The 18,650-nt window shown below is 39.3% G+C and overlaps 2 protein-coding genes across 3 annotated transcripts in view; both read left to right on the forward strand.

The window, feature by feature from the left end:
• katnal1 (katanin p60 subunit A-like 1) overlaps positions 1 to 2,788 on the forward strand; it is a gene marked incomplete in the record, with an annotated part of 16,907 nt that extends 14,119 nt beyond the window's left edge. Inside the window, 1 exon segment of the mRNA XM_014021902.1 lies at positions 1,644 to 2,788. Within this exon segment, the coding sequence (XP_013877356.1) occupies positions 1,644 to 1,842 (199 nt within the window).
• A 1,179-nt stretch (positions 2,789 to 3,967) lies between these two features.
• tspan7 (tetraspanin 7) lies at positions 3,968 to 18,079 on the forward strand. 2 transcript variants are annotated; one of them, XM_014021904.1, is made up of 8 exons: positions 3,968 to 4,120; positions 14,014 to 14,202; positions 14,455 to 14,529; positions 14,640 to 14,735; positions 15,495 to 15,650; positions 16,931 to 17,014; positions 17,114 to 17,199; positions 17,286 to 18,079. In XM_014021904.1, the coding sequence occupies exons 1-7, from the start codon at positions 4,055 to 4,057 to the stop codon at positions 17,180 to 17,182; spliced, it is 735 nt and encodes a 244-aa protein (XP_013877358.1). In that variant the 5' UTR covers positions 3,968 to 4,054; the 3' UTR covers positions 17,183 to 17,199; positions 17,286 to 18,079. The 2 variants fall into 2 exon arrangements, with proteins under 2 accessions (XP_013877358.1, XP_013877357.1); XM_014021903.1 differs by having other exon boundaries at positions 3,969 to 4,120; positions 17,114 to 17,206.
• Positions 18,080 to 18,650: the final 571 nt, after the last annotated feature.

Below are 18,650 nucleotides of genomic sequence, written 5' to 3' on the forward strand. Positions count from 1 at the left end.
GTGTGTGTGTGTGTGTGTGTGTGTGTGTGTGTGTGTGTGTGTGTGTGTGTGTGTGTGTTTCTTTAGGAAAAAGGTCACTATTGGTTTAGTCTCTATTTGTAAATATGTTTCAAAGATCTAATCCTAATTTCTACTTGTTATAAAACATCAAGTCAAACTGGAGCTAAATCTGTCTGTCTGACAGGTAGTGAAACAGGAAGTCAGAAATCTAAAAAGTGCTTCAGCTGTAATGACTGGATTAAATTACAGTTTTTGTTCTGCAGTAAAACAGAGACATGTTTTCTATTTACATTTCTTCTGTACAGTTCTGCTCAAAAGTCTTGATCCATCCCTCATTTCTTTGTTTTCTCATCCTAAAGAGCCAGACTTTTCTGTTCTGGCCCACAGGCTTCCAGGCTTTTTGAAGGTCTTTTTTTTTTGTTTTCAGTCATTTCGTGTCAAATGTTTGTTTTGCTACTTATTTCTATGTTGTCATATATAATCATTCAAGCATAAAAAAGAGAAATGAGGCAATGAACCATTTTTTATGTTTCAGTCATTTTTTGCACCTTTTTTCTCATCTCCAGACTCTACATAGAAAATAGTAGCTTAAGACTTTTCCACAGTTCTTGAACTAAAACAATTCTGCTACACAGAGTTTATTTTTTCACACGAAACAGTCAGATAACATGAATGCAAATGGCTTTTTTTACATTTTCAACTAGAGATGCATTAAATGGCATCAATAATTATACATCTGTTCATGTTTTTGTTGTATTTTTATTAGTCATAAATGATCAGTATTACAGCACCCTCTTCAGCCCACTGACAGACCTGCTCACTCAGTTTTAAAATACAGTAATATTTTTTTAAGAAATAAAAGAATATTGAGCTTGCACCATCTGGTCAGAGACATAATATGGCTTCAGACAACCTGTGAGCTTGTCTGGAGCCTTGCAGTGGTTGGATTCTGTCTCAGGCATCAGATTGTTTCTGCAGCAGGGACAGTTGTTTTGCCTCCAGCGTTGTGTTCCAGTTGACACACATAAGTGTAGATGGCCTCTCTGCACTGCATCATATTCAGATTCAGCATCTTTCATCGGATTTTTTTATTAACCTCATTATTTAAAATGATGTGTTCAAAATGTACACATCAATCAGATCTCTGCACAGTTGTAGATTATTCACTTTTAAAGAATATTTTGCTAACAAGTACTTGACTACATGATAACCAACACTGAGTATCAGCAACATTTAATTCAATTTTATCTTTGCACAGACTTTGGATAACTTCACATTTTGGCTTATTTACAAACTCAGATACACATTCAGGGTGATCTTTTGGAGAAAGTATTCTCATCTTTCATCTTGATTATAATATGCTGCTTACTGAATACAAAGACTAGTATTGAGCGTTATGTCGCAGTATTTCATTTTTTCATTATTATTTTACTACAGTCACGTGGAGACTCTTGTTCTTTTTCTGACTCGCGTTGCTGCATTGTCTTTTGAGTATTTCATCCACAGACAGACTTTAGCCAGCAGTATTACATCATATCAGCAGCTGCACCTTTTTTTCAGAGCAGGGAATTGAAAAAGGCAGAAATACTGTGCTGTTATGATGATGACTAACACTCTTCTCTCCATCTCTGCCTCTGCATCAGAGATGCATCCATGATGGCGATGCGTCGGCGGATCCAAGGCCTGAGCCCAGAGGAGATCCGAGCCCTGTCCAAAGATGAGCTGCAGATGCCTGTGACCATGGAGGACTTCACTCTGACTCTGAAGAAGATCTCCAAATCTGTCTCTGCTGCAGATCTGGAGAAATACGAAGCCTGGATGGCTGAGTTTGGGTCCGTATAAAGAGCAGCTGCCGGTGGACTCTAGGCTTTGAGGAAGTTCATTCTGTGAGTCAGGCAGCACATCAGGGATCAGCAGACCGGTGCCTTCGAGAGACATGATGAAAAGTCTTATCAACTTCATTCCAGTTTTTTAACATTCCCCCGTTAAMCCAAACGTGTGAGCAGACCTGTCAATCATCCAACTGCTGCTGCTCTGAAGCTTATTAAGGTGAACATTTCAAATACAACAAACATTTGTTGTAAAAGTAACAAAATAAAAAAAGCAAACAGTTTAACAGTTTTTGTGAGGCTTTAATTTTGAGAATTTGTGATTACCAGTATTTTTAATTTTTATGTTTTTGAGACATTGAGTGGAAAAGAGGAATAACATGTTTACAACACTGAGCTACAGGTCCATTTACAACTGATGGACACCGGGAAATAAGTTTATAAATGCAAAAATGGCATTTTGAGATGTGAAATGCTTCAGAAATAYTTAAAACAGCTGCAAACAATGTCATCACAACAGAGACACAGATTAGCTCACTTTAAGGATTATAGGCATGAATTTTACTATCAAAGTCTTTAAATTGTCTCTAAAACCCACAAACACACTAACTTTGCAGTTAGTGTTTTCTGTAAGAAAATTTAACTGCAAGTGATTTTTCAAATGAAGGTATTAAAATTAGCTGATATGTGAATTTTCCCCATAAATGTTTGTCTCATTAACAGATCTGCTCTGACGTAAGGACATGTCTGTTTTGAGCACTTTAAATGTTTGGTTCTGTATTAACACTGACTGAACACTTGAATTTTAGCACTACTGTCTGTCTTGTGAATAATTAAGTTTTTTGTTTGTTTGTTTTTTCACTTTTAATAATGTCACGACTAAAAGAATGTAGCTGATGACCTGTGGATTTGTTTGGTTTTTGAATAAAAGAAACATAATTCTCACTGGAAAGTGGAAACCATGCTTATGTTATTTGAGAAAACCTTTTAACTTGACTTGTTTGAACAAATTGTACAATTAAAGGAATGAAGCAAGAGCCAACGTGTAAACAAATGCATCTGCAATATGTTGGAAAAATATTAAGACACAATTTTACCAGCCTGCATCATCTCATCCTCTAAMAGTGAGATGAATTTTGGAACCAAAAGCATCTGTGCCTTTTGTTTTATTGCTTTRTTCTCATCATGTGCCAAATGGAAAATTAAACGAGGGGACTGCTGTGAAAGGCAGGYTGGTCATTTGATCACCTGGGGCCTCATGTACAAAGTTGTGTGGATGTCCCACTGAAACATTTCATACGCTTAAATCAAGAAAACTGCATAAATAAGTCCAGATGTATGAAACCGTGAGTATGCAACATTTAATTTGTGCATCCCATCTACGTGAAACTGAGCGGGCATCAGACTTGCCTCTGTGTGTTTGGGTTTGGTAAAACGTAGATTTTTATTTAATAAATGGTTATTTTTGATGAGTCACAGAGTCTCGGCTCAGGGATGAAAGTGAAATACTTGTTCGGTATTTCGTCTGTGTGCCTCCCAATTATTCTTCTGGTGGTGTAATCCATCAGCGCCATAGCTGGTATTCCACAATTACGCACAACTTTACGCAGCTATTTCTGTCAATTTCTGCACCTTGTCGACCTGAGAAATCATCACAGGCAAGTTGTTCTGAATTAATTTGCTGATCTGACACCAGTTGTCTTCTCAATACGCGCCTCAGCTGTCAGTGCGCCTCGCAGGTGTGCGGTCACTGACGTCACGTGTTTACGTCTAAGAAACTTTACCTTTTCGTTAGAGTGAGGTTTTTAATGTGCGTTACATGTTGTCTGAGGTTAAATGTGGTAGTGTCCTCACAGAGTTTGGAGGTAAACACATTCTCGTGCCAGGTCAAACGTGTGCGTAAATTYACGCACACTGTGGTTGATTTGATACATCCACACATGTGCGCGTCTGACGCGCGCAACTTGTTCGTGAGGCTCCTGTACTCTTTTATAACGGTGAGCATTTGATGTCAGTGGGGTTTTTTATTCTATTTTTTATTTATTTTTTTATTTTTATTTTTTATTTTTTGTCGTTTAACCAGCGGGAAAACAGCGACGCCGTGCGGCCGCATCACTGAAGTGCGCAGTAACGCTCCGCGACGCAGAGAGACGTTTCTGCCCTTTTTTTCTCCCTCCTCCTGTCCGCTCCCATTATCACCACAGCGGCTCTAACCAAGGTTCACAATGGAGACCAAACCGGTCATCACCTGCCTTAAAACGCTCCTCATCGTTTACTCTTTCGTGTTTTGGGTAGGTATCCTCCTGTTTTTATTGCTTTCGAACAGCCGCCCCGCAGAGAGAAGGATGGCGGCCGCGCGTGTATCGCTCCGCGTATGGAGCTGCTGTGTTTTTGTTGATGAAAGGGTTGGACGGTGCCAGCATCATCGACGGATTCGTGTGGTTTCATTGATAAAATGGTGGACTGGGACCACTCAACGCCGCTGCGTTTAGCTTTCATATTTATAAACTTCATCGCAGCTTATATAACGGGGGGTTTAAGGTTACAGTTAATTTTGGCAGCTGGGCGTCAGTCAGTGCGTGGACCACACGGAGCATCATCATGGTTGKAGTCAGTGAAGTGGAGGATGTTAACATCTCATGATAAAGAGCACTGAGAAAGGCCCGGTCTTTGTGACAGACAGGCCCGGATTAAAATCATTTTTCTCATCAGATTTTGTGCGTTTTGTGGGGGTTGCTGTAGATATTTAAAGGGACCCTGCAGCCTCAGTGGTGGAATGTAACATCATTTAACCACATCTAATAAGAAAATTTATCTTTAGTATTGATCAAAATATTGCCTGTTACTGTTATATGATGACATAAAAAATATGTGAATAAAGATTTTATTTAGATTTTTCTAATGAAAACTAGATTTATACTAGGCCTAATATAAAAAAATAAAATTTCTGATTTTTAATATACTTTTTTCAAGGTTTTTATATTTAGTTTGCTTCTTATCGACAGACCTGAATGTTTTCTTTCCCCAATTATAAGCACAAACAGATCCATTTCCAGCATTAGTCAATTTAAGAACATTTCTTTTTTATATTTCTTTCCAATTTAAAAGTAGTTATATTTAATGGTTAAAATGAAATTAGAATAAGAGTTTTGCAGGCTTTTAACAATGTGATATTTTTGTTTTTCCCATAGAATCCTTTTCATTAAAAAATTAATTTCTGTAGCCACCAACTTTTAGCTCAGTATCTTCAAAACTGACTGATTTAAAGCCCTTTTTGTGTTTGATAAAGTCAGTTGATTGTGTGAGCCATGTTGAACTGACTCCAGAAGTTAATCAGTTGTATGCTCAACTAAGAAATATTTTCAGAAAGATTTATTAAGATCTGCGTGTAGGGAATTGTGAGATATTTTTGCTAAGAGGTTTGACTTCAATAATGGCAACATTTCAAACAAAGACTTTGTGTGATATATTAGTGCTTAGGGTTGTCATGTTTTGCAGTGGTTAAAACCAGGATGAAAGCAAAAAATCCTAAAAAAAAAAATAATAAAAAAGCACAAATGATTTATTACAAAATAAAGGGGCTGGCAAGGCAGCAAAAAATGGTCACTTACAAAAATAACTGAAAGGCAATGCTAGGCGCACAAGAGAAGACTAAACAAGACTGGCTTGGGAAGCACAATGAACTGACAGGGAAAAGAAGAAAAGACAGAGTTTAAAGGGTGAAACTAATGAAGCAAAATGAGACACACCTGGGAAGAGACAACAGGTGTGGTAGGAGCTGAGGGGAGGAGAAGCTAAACTTTCCATCCTTCTAACTCCTCCTCCGTCCAGTAATTATAAAAACTTTTCCAAACTTCCTTCAGATCTGTACACTTTTCCAAATGATATTTGTCTCTTTCCGATATATCTTTAATGTAGTCTTTGTATGTTCTTCTCCATCTGGGAGTAGGTTTTACATTCTTCTCAGTTGACAGTTTGGGGTGGGGGTGGATTCAGTTGTTCTCCAGTTGCAGTTTGGGGAAACTACCCTTGTAGTTCTGGTTGAGGTGGGCGTTCAGTCTTGGTTCCAATTCTGCAGAAGTCTCCTTGTTATTCATCTGAACCTGTCATATCATCTGAATATTCTCCTGTTGTCTTCAGCAGGAGCTTGTTTCATCTATAGGTCATGTCTGATGTCAACAACTCAGCACCAGACCGATTCAAAGTCAGTGCATCTGCCCTAAACAAATGTCTTTGCTCCCAGAAAATATTGAATTTGTCGATAAAGTTCACAGACTTCTCAGAACATATATTTTAAAGCCACTTATTAAGAGCCAACAGTCTACTAAATTTTTCATCACCAACTTGAATTGTGGGGACGGGTCTGCTGATGTATACCTCCATCTCGAGGCTCTGGATTTTGTTTAGCAGATGATTAAAATCCTCATGACATGATCCGCTCCAGCATGAATGATAAACTTTTTCAGTGTTGGATAGTCGGCTGTGATCTCCATTATCTTCTCTGTGAGATCTGACACTATATTATCAGCAAAGCTAAGAACCTTTAGCACTGGAACTGAAGCTGAAGAGGCAACAGGGAATGATGGGGAACAGCGGAGGTTGCAGCAGACAGGGACTCTGAAGAAGTTGCAAGAGACGATGGGGACCCAGAAGAGGTTGTTAGAGAGGGAACTCAATGGCGAATGCAGGCGATGGATGATGGTAGGCAGCTGAGAGGCCACCATGCTTCGGAGGAGCAGGTGCCAAAGGCCCAGCAGGAACAGGAGCTGAGGACCCACCAGAAACATGAAACGGATTGTGAGGGTGGGTTCAGGTAACCAGACCCAACCCAGCTGATGTGACCCGCAGGTCAGGGAACAGGAAGCCTCAGAAGAGATGTGGGGTACCAAGGGCCATGATTTCCCGAAAGCCTGCAAGWCAGGCACTTACAAAAATAAATGAAAGGCAATGCTAGGAGCACGAACAAAACAACACTSGCTTGGGAAGCACAATGAAATGAAGAGAAGACAAGAAACAAAATTTAAGGGGTGAAAACTAACAAAGGGAAATAAGACACACCGAGACAACAAGGATCAGGTGAGAAGGTAACCCGGCACAAGGAGCAAAGAGACACAGTACAAGGCACAGAAAGGAAAATAAACAATAAACTAACATAACCCCAGATCCTTACAAGAGCACGTGTTGATGATGACACTCGGCTACTACAACTCAAAATTATTACTCGGTGTCTGTAAAATAAAAAGTCATTTTATGGACGATCGGCTGTGGCGGCCATCTTGAATGATGCTGACTCTAAAAGTTAACCAATTACATTTTCATCAGATTTTTATAAGTCTTAAGCAAACTATCATTCTAATTTTGAATAAAACAAAGTGGAGTTCATTATTCAAAGCAAGCTGCTTGAGAAAACACTCGTTTTGTTGAAAATGTTCTGCCTGACTGTGATTAACAAGGGGTTGCCTCAGCTGCTCAAATCAAATCTGGGCTTGAATTATTCTGAGGTGAAGTAAATAATRGAAATATTTCTCCAAATCTCATCCACTTTTCTTTGGGTTTTATGTCAGAGTTCAGCTTTGTTTATTTATTAGATTACCGTTTAACATGACCATGCAACTGTTCAAAAGAGGTGGAAAATTAGTCCAGTGAAATGCRATGTTTGGCTGATTTTAGGTTTTAAATGTTTGGGATACGCTCTTTGTRTCTAAAAATTAAACTTTAAGCAATCCAAGCTTCGGTACTTTTATTTGAAGAAATGCAAATGAATGCTAATCTTACAGAAATTAAAAGTTAATAAACTGAGATTAGCCCCTAAATTAAGATTGCTGCATATCTGTCATGAGATTTTATATTTAGTCGAGATTAGATGATCTGCCTGACATCTACAGCGTCAGGTTTCAGGYGGTCCGAGTGCAGACGTGTCCCCCCTCAATGTGAGTCTCTTCGACCCCTCGAGGGCGAAGCTTGGGGACAGCRAGAGAGAGAGAGAGAGCTCAGGCGCTCGGTTCGATAGTGGTAGAGATGTGTCGGTTTCAATGTCAGCAGCTTGTCGTGGCAAATAAAGTCTCAAGCTAGAGGAAGTGTGTCACCAAACGGACATGCAGAAACTCAGAGTGGGGCGCACAGGAATGCGGAGCAGGTGGTGGTGTCGGCTTGGTGTCCCCGCGAGCATATTTTTTTCATTGCACCTTCTGGCTCTTTATTAGGCTAAAAAAAAGGATGGGGGGAGGATGACCTGTTTTAAACTCTGCGTCGTTACCACGGCGGCCAGCTGGGTATTGAATTTCAAACAAAACATGTGGGGCTGAGTGTCAATAAGGAGTTGTGGGCCTCCAGAGGGGACAAGCTAGGCTCTGTCAAAGTGCTTCAGACGTGTACTCTGAATTTTTCTTTGGTCTCCTCCAACTTAAAACCCTCAGTGGCATTATAAGTAGGATTTGAGCAATGATAAAAATGACTTTTTTGTATGCAGCAGCTGTTTGTAGCGCAGATATTTTGCCTGTTGATGATGTAAGGCAGTGAGTAGATTGTAATCAGAAGCAAGCCTGACATGACAAACTGTCCTGGCTGATACATTTACTGTTTATAGAAACATTAGAAATCATTAATGATAAACTGAATCATCAGCCTGCAGTCCTTTGGTTCGTTTGGGCTGAAAAGAGTATGGCGTTAACATAAAGGTGCATTGGACCTTTATGTTCAAAACGATTGAGAATGCAACATATTAGTTCATTTTTACTTTCCTAATTTATCCCATTGGGTTTCTTTGTGTCCACAGGAGAAGCAGGCTAAAAACACTGCAGTGCTTCATGGTAACTTTAAGCCTGCTGAGGAACACCATGTTGCAGTGTAGCCTATGTGTGAAGAAATGAAAAGTTTTCTGCCAGACTAGAATGAAGGGGCAAGTATGTGGAACAAAAAGCATAAAATCAGCAATATTTAAAATTTCTCTTGAGAGATACAAACCCTATAACCCTGGCCTGAGAACAGATGTTCTTTTTGTCACGTTTGAACAAACGACTGAGTCCGCTGAGGGTGTCCTAACATGGGATTTCAAAGCCAGTTTAGAGATCATTAAATTCTTGCTCAGCTTCCAGTGTTCACTATATCATGTTTTTTGTTTTGTTTAATCATGAAACGAAGCACGGAGATGATCTTTCAAAGCATCAGGATAAACAAAGAAATTTAAATCATTTTTTCTTGTAAAATTGAGATATTTTGRATAACCTTCAGGGTGCACTAGAGAGAACACTGGGAACATTTGGGAAATGCTTTTTAACAGCAGAATTTACAGCATGCAAATGTTAAACAAAATGCTACGGGCCCTTATAAAAAATCTTGTTACATAGAAAAACAGGAGCATATAGAGTTACTGTAGCGAACAGTTCAGATATCAGTAGGTGTGCTGATTGCTAATGAAGTGCAGAGGCTGTGTGGGAAGCTGGAAGCTATGAAGGACATCTATGAAGGTTCAATCAAATCTCAAAATAATATACTTTATAAAATTGTCAGACAGCTAGACTTTAGCCTAGATTGGACCTCTGTGTTTATTTCAAGGTTTACCAAGTTCTGCTGAAGTTGTGCAGAATGGATTTTATGACTGCATGGGATGACTGTTAATATTATAGACCAAGTGTCCCCACCTTCTCTTGTTGTTGGGAATTAAAGCCAGCAGGACCTGATTCACAGAAGCTGTCATGATGTATKTTTGGAACCAGACTGGAACCAGTAAACAAGGACGCTGGTATTGTTCCAAGATTCAGATGAAGGTTTAGATCAGGGGTGGTGGGCAATCCTGGTGCTCAAGAGGCTCTATGCTGCACATTTACTTGTTTCTCTGCTCCAACACACCTGCTTTAAYGATTGAATTACCTCTTACATTTTAGAATGACCAATAACAACATTTTTTGTCTTAGTTGTTARAAAACAGTGAGGTGAGTATACTTAAAAATAGATAATGAATATAGTTACTATGCCCTTGCATATTTGACCTAGTACCAATGTTTATCAATGAAAAATGGTTGAAGGCGTAGGTCCCTGCTACTGTGATCTTGTGGGTCAAAAACTGAAAGGTTTAGGAACCACTGGTCTATAGGGCCGACAACAATGAAACTCCCATTCAAACAGGATGCTAAACACAGAACAAAATCACAAGTCAAGTCTTGAGAGGAAGAAAAAAGGTTTTTTATCCATAACTCAAGGACAACAAGGTCATATTTACCATAACATTCCCAGTGAGAAATCTTTCAAACATCTTTTCTTCTCGTTTTTTTGAATAGACAAGCCAGCACAGTATTGTGACACAACAAATCTAAAACCAGTGTGAAACGAGAATACAGCCATTGGCTCATACACGTGTACACAAAACTTGCAGGCGATGCAGGTTTCCACCGATCAGGAAGACATGAGTGAATCAGGGCCAACCTTTCGCCGGTGAATGATCAGCATCACATCGAATGGCTTTCCATCCTTTCCAGGAGGAAACAAAACAACACAATAAATCTTTCCCCTACAGGTTGATGGGAAAACAGGTGGGAAGCAAACTGTTCAGAATGTGTCGTGTTGTCATCTAGGATGGGATAAAGGAACTGTGTGTTCTTCAGTCATTACACAGAAMTGCTGCTGAGCTTTAGAGAGAGGCCACTACAACAGGCAGTTGATCTTTACTGATTTGCAAATGACAAATAGTCTATGAAAACAAGCCTGYCAGAAACGAAAAGGTGTCATATCGCAAATTTTAGTTACAAAGGATTCAAAGATTGACAGCTGGGACATTTATTTAAAGGGAAAACTGTTTCATGTTTCGACAGCCTTGCAATCTGGCAGCAATCACATTTCTTATTTATCTCTACGGCAAAAGTAGGACACAAGATTACCCTCCTAAAGAGACGTTATCTTCACAGATTAGTATGTTTTTATGACACTGGTAGACATTCTGACTCCATGTTGGGATTTTTTTTCTGGGGCATTGTGACATTTACCAACAAAATCACTCATGACACTTCATATTCATTAGCGGTTTTCAGCCTTTGCAGTCTCCTCCACATTAAGTGTTGACGTCATCACATAGCAACATCTTTGCTGCCATCTCTGCATTTAGAAAAGTCCAGAGAGGCTTGTGGGCATGAATTTGAGCATTATTATTATTAAACATAGCTGTGACTGGTTCAAGGATATCATTCATATGTCGTGCTCATACCCCGGTCTATATTTTATTTCTAAGACTCCAACACGGTAGCTTTGTGTTATTCACATTCTTTCTTCCTTTTTCCATTTATGTAAGTCTTTTGTTCATCTAATAACTAAAAGAAGCTGTTTCCTAAAGGCCCCCCRCTTCCTAAAAGCCTGCTCTCTATTCATCAAACATTTTCCGAAAGCCTGTGGAGAGGCAGGACTCACTGCTAGTGAGCTGGACTCCTCGGGCACAATATATCTCTTTCGATAGGAAAGAATGTGTTGGCTTGTTGCAGAATGTGATTCCTTAAATCAAAGTCCTTTATATTTATGTTTTATTTAATCCATGCTTTAAGGGGGCTGCGTAAGCTCAGTGGTCAGTGCTGTGGTCTTGTAATTGTGAAGCTGCAGGTTCGAGCTCAAGTGGCATTAAGAAGGGCATCCTGTGTAAAATAAAAAAGGCATCATTTCATTTTTAATACCAGCAGAAGAACCAAAATAACATGTATTAGTCTTTAAACTGTAAGGTTCCATTGAAATGCACCCTTCTCCCATAGAATCAGTCTGACAGATATTAAAGAAGTTGTCATAGACTTAAAATACATGTGTAGATTTAGTTTTTTTCATTTCAGCGTGAACATTCATCATTCTAAGATTTCAAATATGACAGAAAATAAGGAAAAGCACAGCTGCTGTATGAATGCTCAAGATTTTTACATGTTCAGCACACAGAACTGATCATTTATTGTCTGTTATCAACTGCAAAAGCAGTTTATCTGTCTTTTTATCACCCGCTGGCATGAAATGTGAACATTAGTGTAACTGCTTGTCTCTGAGTGTACAATATGTGTATTCGTTTATCTGTTTGTTAGCAAAAAAATTCTTCTGAACAAACTGACCGATTTGAACGAAAAGCTCCAATCATCACTATTTGATGTACGTCATCTGAACTGAGTCAACCCTATTCAAGATGGCCGCTACAGCCAATCAGCATCAGCAAACACAAAAACAGCTATAACTCAGTCGGCCTTAAGGACACTGAGCTAAACTTTGGTGTGGCGCAAGCTGAGCCTTATGGACACCTGACACATGACACCTGAATTTCCACTCGACGGGACAATAAAGGCTATTCTATTCTATTCTTATTCCCTGTCAATATATTGAGCGCTAACACAGGAGTTCACAATCTTTTCCATGCCATGACCCCCCAAACAGCATTTTCGCTGGGACACCCAAACCCCCCACACCACAAACAATGCTACAAAATTTGTAAAGAAACATATAAGTTTTTAGTATGTTTTTCTCACTTCTATTYACTATTACATTTTTGCTTAGCATAAGAATTGTCTGGTCGGTTCTTTCTGTCTTTTTCTTGTCAGAAACTTGTCCATTCAGAGCTTACTATGCTTGCTTGAGGAGGGAAGCAACCAATAAGAAAGATGAGCATGGCAGATAACATTTCAGTATATTATTATAAATTATATTTTAAAATAATGATTGAAAACCAGATTTTCCTTAGATTGATTTTTCTTATTTTTTTCGTATTTACCCTCAAGCTGAAGCCCCACTAGTGTCCTCTGGTGCCCCCCCCCACCCCCCACCCCCCCAGGGTGATGTGGCAACCACTTTGAAAACACTGTGCCAACAGATCTCTAAAAGATCTTTGTTTCATGTTTTAGCATGCAAGGCAGTGGATGATGCTCATTCCTTTATTTTCAATGTGTTGCACCCAAGTTTGAGGAATATTACACTGATGCGAAATCAGAACATTTACAGAAACAAACAAGGATTCAGAAATCAGTTCGTCAGAGAACACTTTAAAATAACTTCCTCAGCTCTGTGTGATCAGTCTGAAAATAAACAGCGTGAGCTTTCTCGCCATAGCACCTACAACTTATACTTATACTTGTTTTTTCTTAGCTTACGCTTAAATTTAAATGAAAACTGACACTAAAGTTAGGTTTTGAAAATTGTTTTCCTGTCTCTTGATAATCATTTGCCCACATTAACCTTTTAATGATTAATCAAAATGTGAGTTACAGGTTTAAACTGGTCTTTTAAAGATTTTATTGTGCTTCATTCTTTCTCCCATAACTGTCTTTTATCCAGTCTGTCTCTGTCAGCCACTGCCGAGTTTTTTTGTTTTTTCGTCCATGATGTGGATATAAAACTGATGTGCAAAAGTCTGTTTACAGGACAGTTTTACATAGATTTTAGAGGCTTTGTTTAAAGGCTTTAGACAAATGCATTAGAATAAAGCAGCAGTGAAACTACAGACAAACCAGAGGCTTGCTGTGTTTTATAGCAAAGAACCTTTGCCCAGTTTTTATTTGCAAACCTTGCCAAAAGGAGCAACATAGAAGTACATTCGCAGAGGCAAATGTGCAGTGCATGCAAGAAAATTTAATTACTATTTTTCAATCCTGTTTCCTTTTTTTTGTCAGGGACTAATAGTTAAAAAGAAAGTCCTAACAGCACAGAGTGTTCYTTCTGTAATCAGAAGGCCTCGCAGAAGGATGAGCTTGGCCCTCGCCGGAGTCAGATCATCAGCAGCCGTTTACCGCCCCGCGCTCTACCCAGCGCCGGCAAGACAAACCCAGCTGAGGCACACACYGCTTCAGCTGCCTCAAACAACGCGCTCTTTTATCCGCGGTGCTCATTTGAAATGCTAAAAGARGCGCAACAGGAGGAAGCGTCTCGCCTCGGATCAAAGCACGCCTTTGATTTGGTCCCCCTTCCTTTTCATCCGTCTCTCTCTGCGCGGCGCATTCATAAAGCAGATGATTGGCACCTCGTACTCCAGATGATTTCGTGTCTTCTGTCTTCCAGCTCCTCCTCCTTACGCTAATTGCTCTCCTTTTTGTTCCACCTTGATCCTTTTCCCTCTCTTTTTCTTTTTTTTTAGAAAAAAATGACACATCTGTTGAAATAATGCACAAGTGCAAAGATAAAAGGGTCTCTTCCCTGCTTTCATTCTTGTCTCTTGTTGCTCTACCCCCCCCCCCCCATTTAGATAACAGGAGCCATCCTGCTTGCCGTTGGAGTGTGGGGGAAGCTGATGCTGGGCCCATACATCTCTCTGATAGCTGACAACTCCACCAATGCTCCGTACGTCCTCATCGGCACCGGAACCGTCATCATCGTTTTTGGCCTGTTCGGATGCTTCGCCACCTGCAGAGGAAGCCCATGGATGCTGAAGCTGGTGAGAGACCGTTCTGTTGCAGGAAATGTTCTAGATGTTGATTAATTAGCCTCAGGACACGCAGTACAAAGAATAAYGACTGACCTCTGTCCTGTACAGAGGGATGAGAAATCTAGTAGAAGTTGCAGGACACTTAGTTCAGTTAATGGTGGTGAAGTGTTTGAGCATGTGTGTGGTTATATGCAAATGATTCTCACCTGGGGCAGAGGCTTTTTTATGCAAACAATGAAAATGTCCCTTTTGTTTTTATAGTATGCCATGTTTCTGTCGCTCGTCTTCCTCGCCGAGTTAGTGGCGGGGATCTCTGGCTTTGTGTTTCGCCATGAGGTCAGTATCACTTACTACTTACTTACAGTACTACTTTTTTATTTTGTTTTGCACAAAGGCTAAATAMGTTGGAGTTGATTAATTAGGCCTTTACATTGTGCATGGTGCAGATAAAGGGAACCTTTCGCAGGACTTACAACGATGCTGTCCTGAACTACAATGCTGAGGACGAGGCGAGCCGCGCTGTGGATAACCTGCAACACAAGGTCAGAGGATTATAAACAAACACGTTCTCACATATAGAAAGTCTCCCAACAACTTGAGTTTGGAAACAGTTAAATCTGGATTTGTGTGTTTTTTAATTAGTTTTTCATTAAATGAAACAACTAAAGTGGGCACTGGTCACATGACCTTGTGATGCATTTTAGTTGTTGAAACCGGAGTACCAGGAGAAAACACAYGCATGCACAGAGAGAAAATGTCAATTCAACACTAAGAGGTGTAGCTGCGATCCTCTCGCCTAAAGTTCCTGTGACATGCACATCCTTCAAATACAAAAAAAAATTAAGAAACTTTATTTTCTTTACACATTTGGCACATAGCTCGCATATTTTCTTTTAAATTGATCTCAGCCAAAGTAAAACAGGAAGTGACATAAAAKGGGAACTCTTAAAGAAAGTGAACTCCCTGGTCTTTGTTTATTGAAACAATAATATTTGAACTCACTTCATGTGACACTATGTGTCACTTCACATGCAAATATCTCAACAACCGTTCATCTCAGCAGCATGACTTATTTTTGCAGTTGTCTTTCCAAAAATGCATTTAACAAAAATGTGTTGTCACAGGCACTTTAAAGGCAACACTGGTCGGCTGTGCCCAGTTTAATCGATTGAAAACATTATTAGTTACTCACTACCCCTCTGTTTTACAGCCAAAACTACAAAGAAACAGACTTTACCATCAATTCTGATGTTCTATTAATTCAGCCGTCCACTCAATTATTATCTTTTTTTTTGTTTTAGCTGCGTTGCTGTGGAGTTTATAACTACACCAGTTGGTTTGCCAGCGTGTATTATCCCTCCAACGGAATCCCTGCCAGCTGCTGCTTTAACGCCTCTGACTGCAACCCAGAAGATCTCCGCAATGCAACTGTAGCTCCGAACAAAGTCTACCACCAGGTGGGCTTTACACTCTGTTTTCTGTTTTTCTTTTTCCCACCAGCCTGCTGCTCAGTAATCAATAAACCTCACCAGTTAGGCATATGACACTTTAAACTAGGGGGGTCTCAATGCCACGTTTACTCAAACCGAGATACTTCAGTTTGGATATTCACCTATACTGAGTACCTATGCCAAATACTGAGTTAGAACTTAAACATTATACAATAACTTTAAAAACATTTTATTTATTTAGAACAAGGTTACTCTCCTTCCTCATTGGCCTGCAGCCCCTCTGACTGGTTCAAATCAAATATGCAGCATGATAAATAGCAGGGCTATTCAACTGGCATCCCATGGGCCGCACCCAGCCCACGGGCGACTTCTGTCTAGCCCCCACAATGAAAATTTTTTTTTACTCAATTTAATATAAAAATAAATTTTGAATTAATTGTAAATTTAATTTTTTTGATTCTATGCAACAGAATAAACAAATTAAAAGGGTAAAAGATAATAATACCTGTTCTGTTACATAATGCAATGTTTCATCTACCTTTTAATGGACAACACCCCCCACCCCTCCCCCGGGGATATCCGGCTCCTGAGCTGTTGGCTTTCAGTAACTGTGGCCCMCTGAACAATTTAGTTGATTAGCCCTGATATATACTGTTGCAACATTTTAAAATAGATAAAAAAAAATAACATTTTCTTTTAACTTGTATAAATTTCATAAACATGGAACTGACAAACTTTTCACTTGAAATGAAAACTGTGACACGTGCAATGGAGTAGTGACACAATATTGAATCCGGTATTGGAAATCAGTATTGGTATCGGTCTCGAGTATCGGGGCATTTTGTACGAGTACTTGTAAAAATAGTAATAACAATGGATTCTAGTGCTACATCTTTAAAGTCATAAAAACTACAGAAATAAATAACTAAAAATCCCTAAAACCAGAGAAGGGTATTGCCATGTATGCACTATTTTGTTAGCTGACCAATCTTGTGTTGGATTCTGGCAGAGACAGAAGGCCAATAAAGAGAATGCAGGACTGGTGTGATGTGCTCATGTTTTTTGGTTTGGTAATGTTGGTATCAGGCCTGATACCAAAACCAGTATCCAGTAGTACCAGTACTACCATGACACAGCACTTTTACCATCAATTTTCAAACCCCCTGCTCTCGCCAAACTCTAACTGCTGCCTCAGACACTCTCCCACATTTCCATCTTGCAACTTATTTGCACATATACCATGTCCCTGTATCCTCTGCAGACTAATGTGGCCCCCTGTGTTTCAGGGCTGCTTTGACTTGGTCACTTCGTTCATGGAAACCAATATGGCCATTATTGCTGGAGTCACATTTGGAATCGCCTTCTCGCAGGTAAGAATTTTGAGGAGTTTTATTGTAAGCTTAAACGAAGTAACACATTTAGTTGGAATACCAATAAAGATCAGCTTAAATGAGTCTTAATGTTTTCAGCTGATTGGAATGTTGCTGGCGTGCTGTCTGTCCCGGATCATCACAGCCAATCAGTATGAGATGGTCTAGCTGATGTGATGTGGCAGGTGGGAGGTGAGTTCTAATCCATCGACAAATACACTTTAAAAACTGTGTTTTCACTCTTACACATTAAACTTGTCTCTGCTTTTAGGGAGATGGAGAGAAGATGAGACAAAAAGAGTAAATTCCTAGAAACTCCATCGCACATGAAGTGGAATCGACCTCTGTCTGTCTCTGCCTGCGATCTCAATGTATTATCTTAATGTAACTTATTGTAAAGCACCATTCCTTGACTCACTGCGATAGCATCGAAGCCTACTATACCACACACACCACATCGCTGCTTGATGTAGAAGTTGCTCATTAGCAGATCATTTCTGATCTGCGCAGCCCATAATAAGCAGGTGGATCAGAGTTGTCTGAGCCGACAGCCTTCAGAAGGTCATTATTTAACCCTGACTTAAACCTACAAGTTTTTTAATTATTACTCATCCTTGTATTGTTTGTGACTTGATGACGTGTACTAAAGAGGAGGGTTTTTGTTATCAAAAGAGAGAAAGGGGAGAATTACAGTATTGTATTTTTTTATCATAGCATAAAGAACAATATTTTTTTCCCAAAATATCAAAAAAGCTAAACCGTGACAAGTTCTAATGAAAGGAAACAAATGTGATTGTTTTTTTTTATAATTTTTTTGTGATCGTTCTACTGTGAAATTTTTAAAYATGTTCATAGTCTCAAAGTACCTTCAAATTAAGCCATTTAATGAGTTTTATAAGGGAAAAAAACAAATTCATCGAGTCGAAGAGGCTGCGTCACATCAGTTGTCTCTGAGTGGTTATTCAAAATGCAGGTTTATAACATCAAATTCTAATTCTACTAAAAATTCTGTCTTTGCTACACAAATTCATACAATGAATTAATAAAAGCTTAAAAAGACAACAACACAGCTAAAAAAATTATTTATTTTTTTGGATTTTAGCTCTTTTTCCCTCAAAATCAGCACTACTTTGTGCAACACACCAGTACYACAGCATGATGTTACCACCGCTGTGCTCGCCCATTAGTAGAATTTTTTTTAAAAAACGAAAACTGAAAATCTACGCTGTCTTTCTGAACCTTTGATTCCACTGAAATGCTTGTTTTTGTGACCTGGGGTCGGTTTTATAAAACTGGCGTACGCAYAATTTGAGCCCAGAAACTTGCGTACGCCACTTTTTACGCCAAGGTTGTGATTTATAAAATCCAAATTTGACGTGAAAATGTGCGGTGCCTCACGCCAGCTCTGACCCATGCGTACGCTCATTTTGGAGACGGGAAACTGCGACACAGATGGTGAAGTGAGGAATTAGAGCCACACTGTGTAATGATCACTGTCAGAGATTTAATTTCATTTCATAATCAAACTTAGATTTTTTTCAACCTTATCATCAGCTTTATTATCAGTAATATTTATGCTTCTGCTGCTGAGCCATGAAGACCTTTGATATAAAAAAACTTAAATCTTAAATAAAAG

This window comes from Austrofundulus limnaeus, unplaced genomic scaffold (assembly GCF_001266775.1).
Source record: "Austrofundulus limnaeus strain Quisiro unplaced genomic scaffold, Austrofundulus_limnaeus-1.0 Scaffold310, whole genome shotgun sequence".
NCBI lineage: Eukaryota > Metazoa > Chordata > Actinopteri > Cyprinodontiformes > Rivulidae > Austrofundulus > Austrofundulus limnaeus.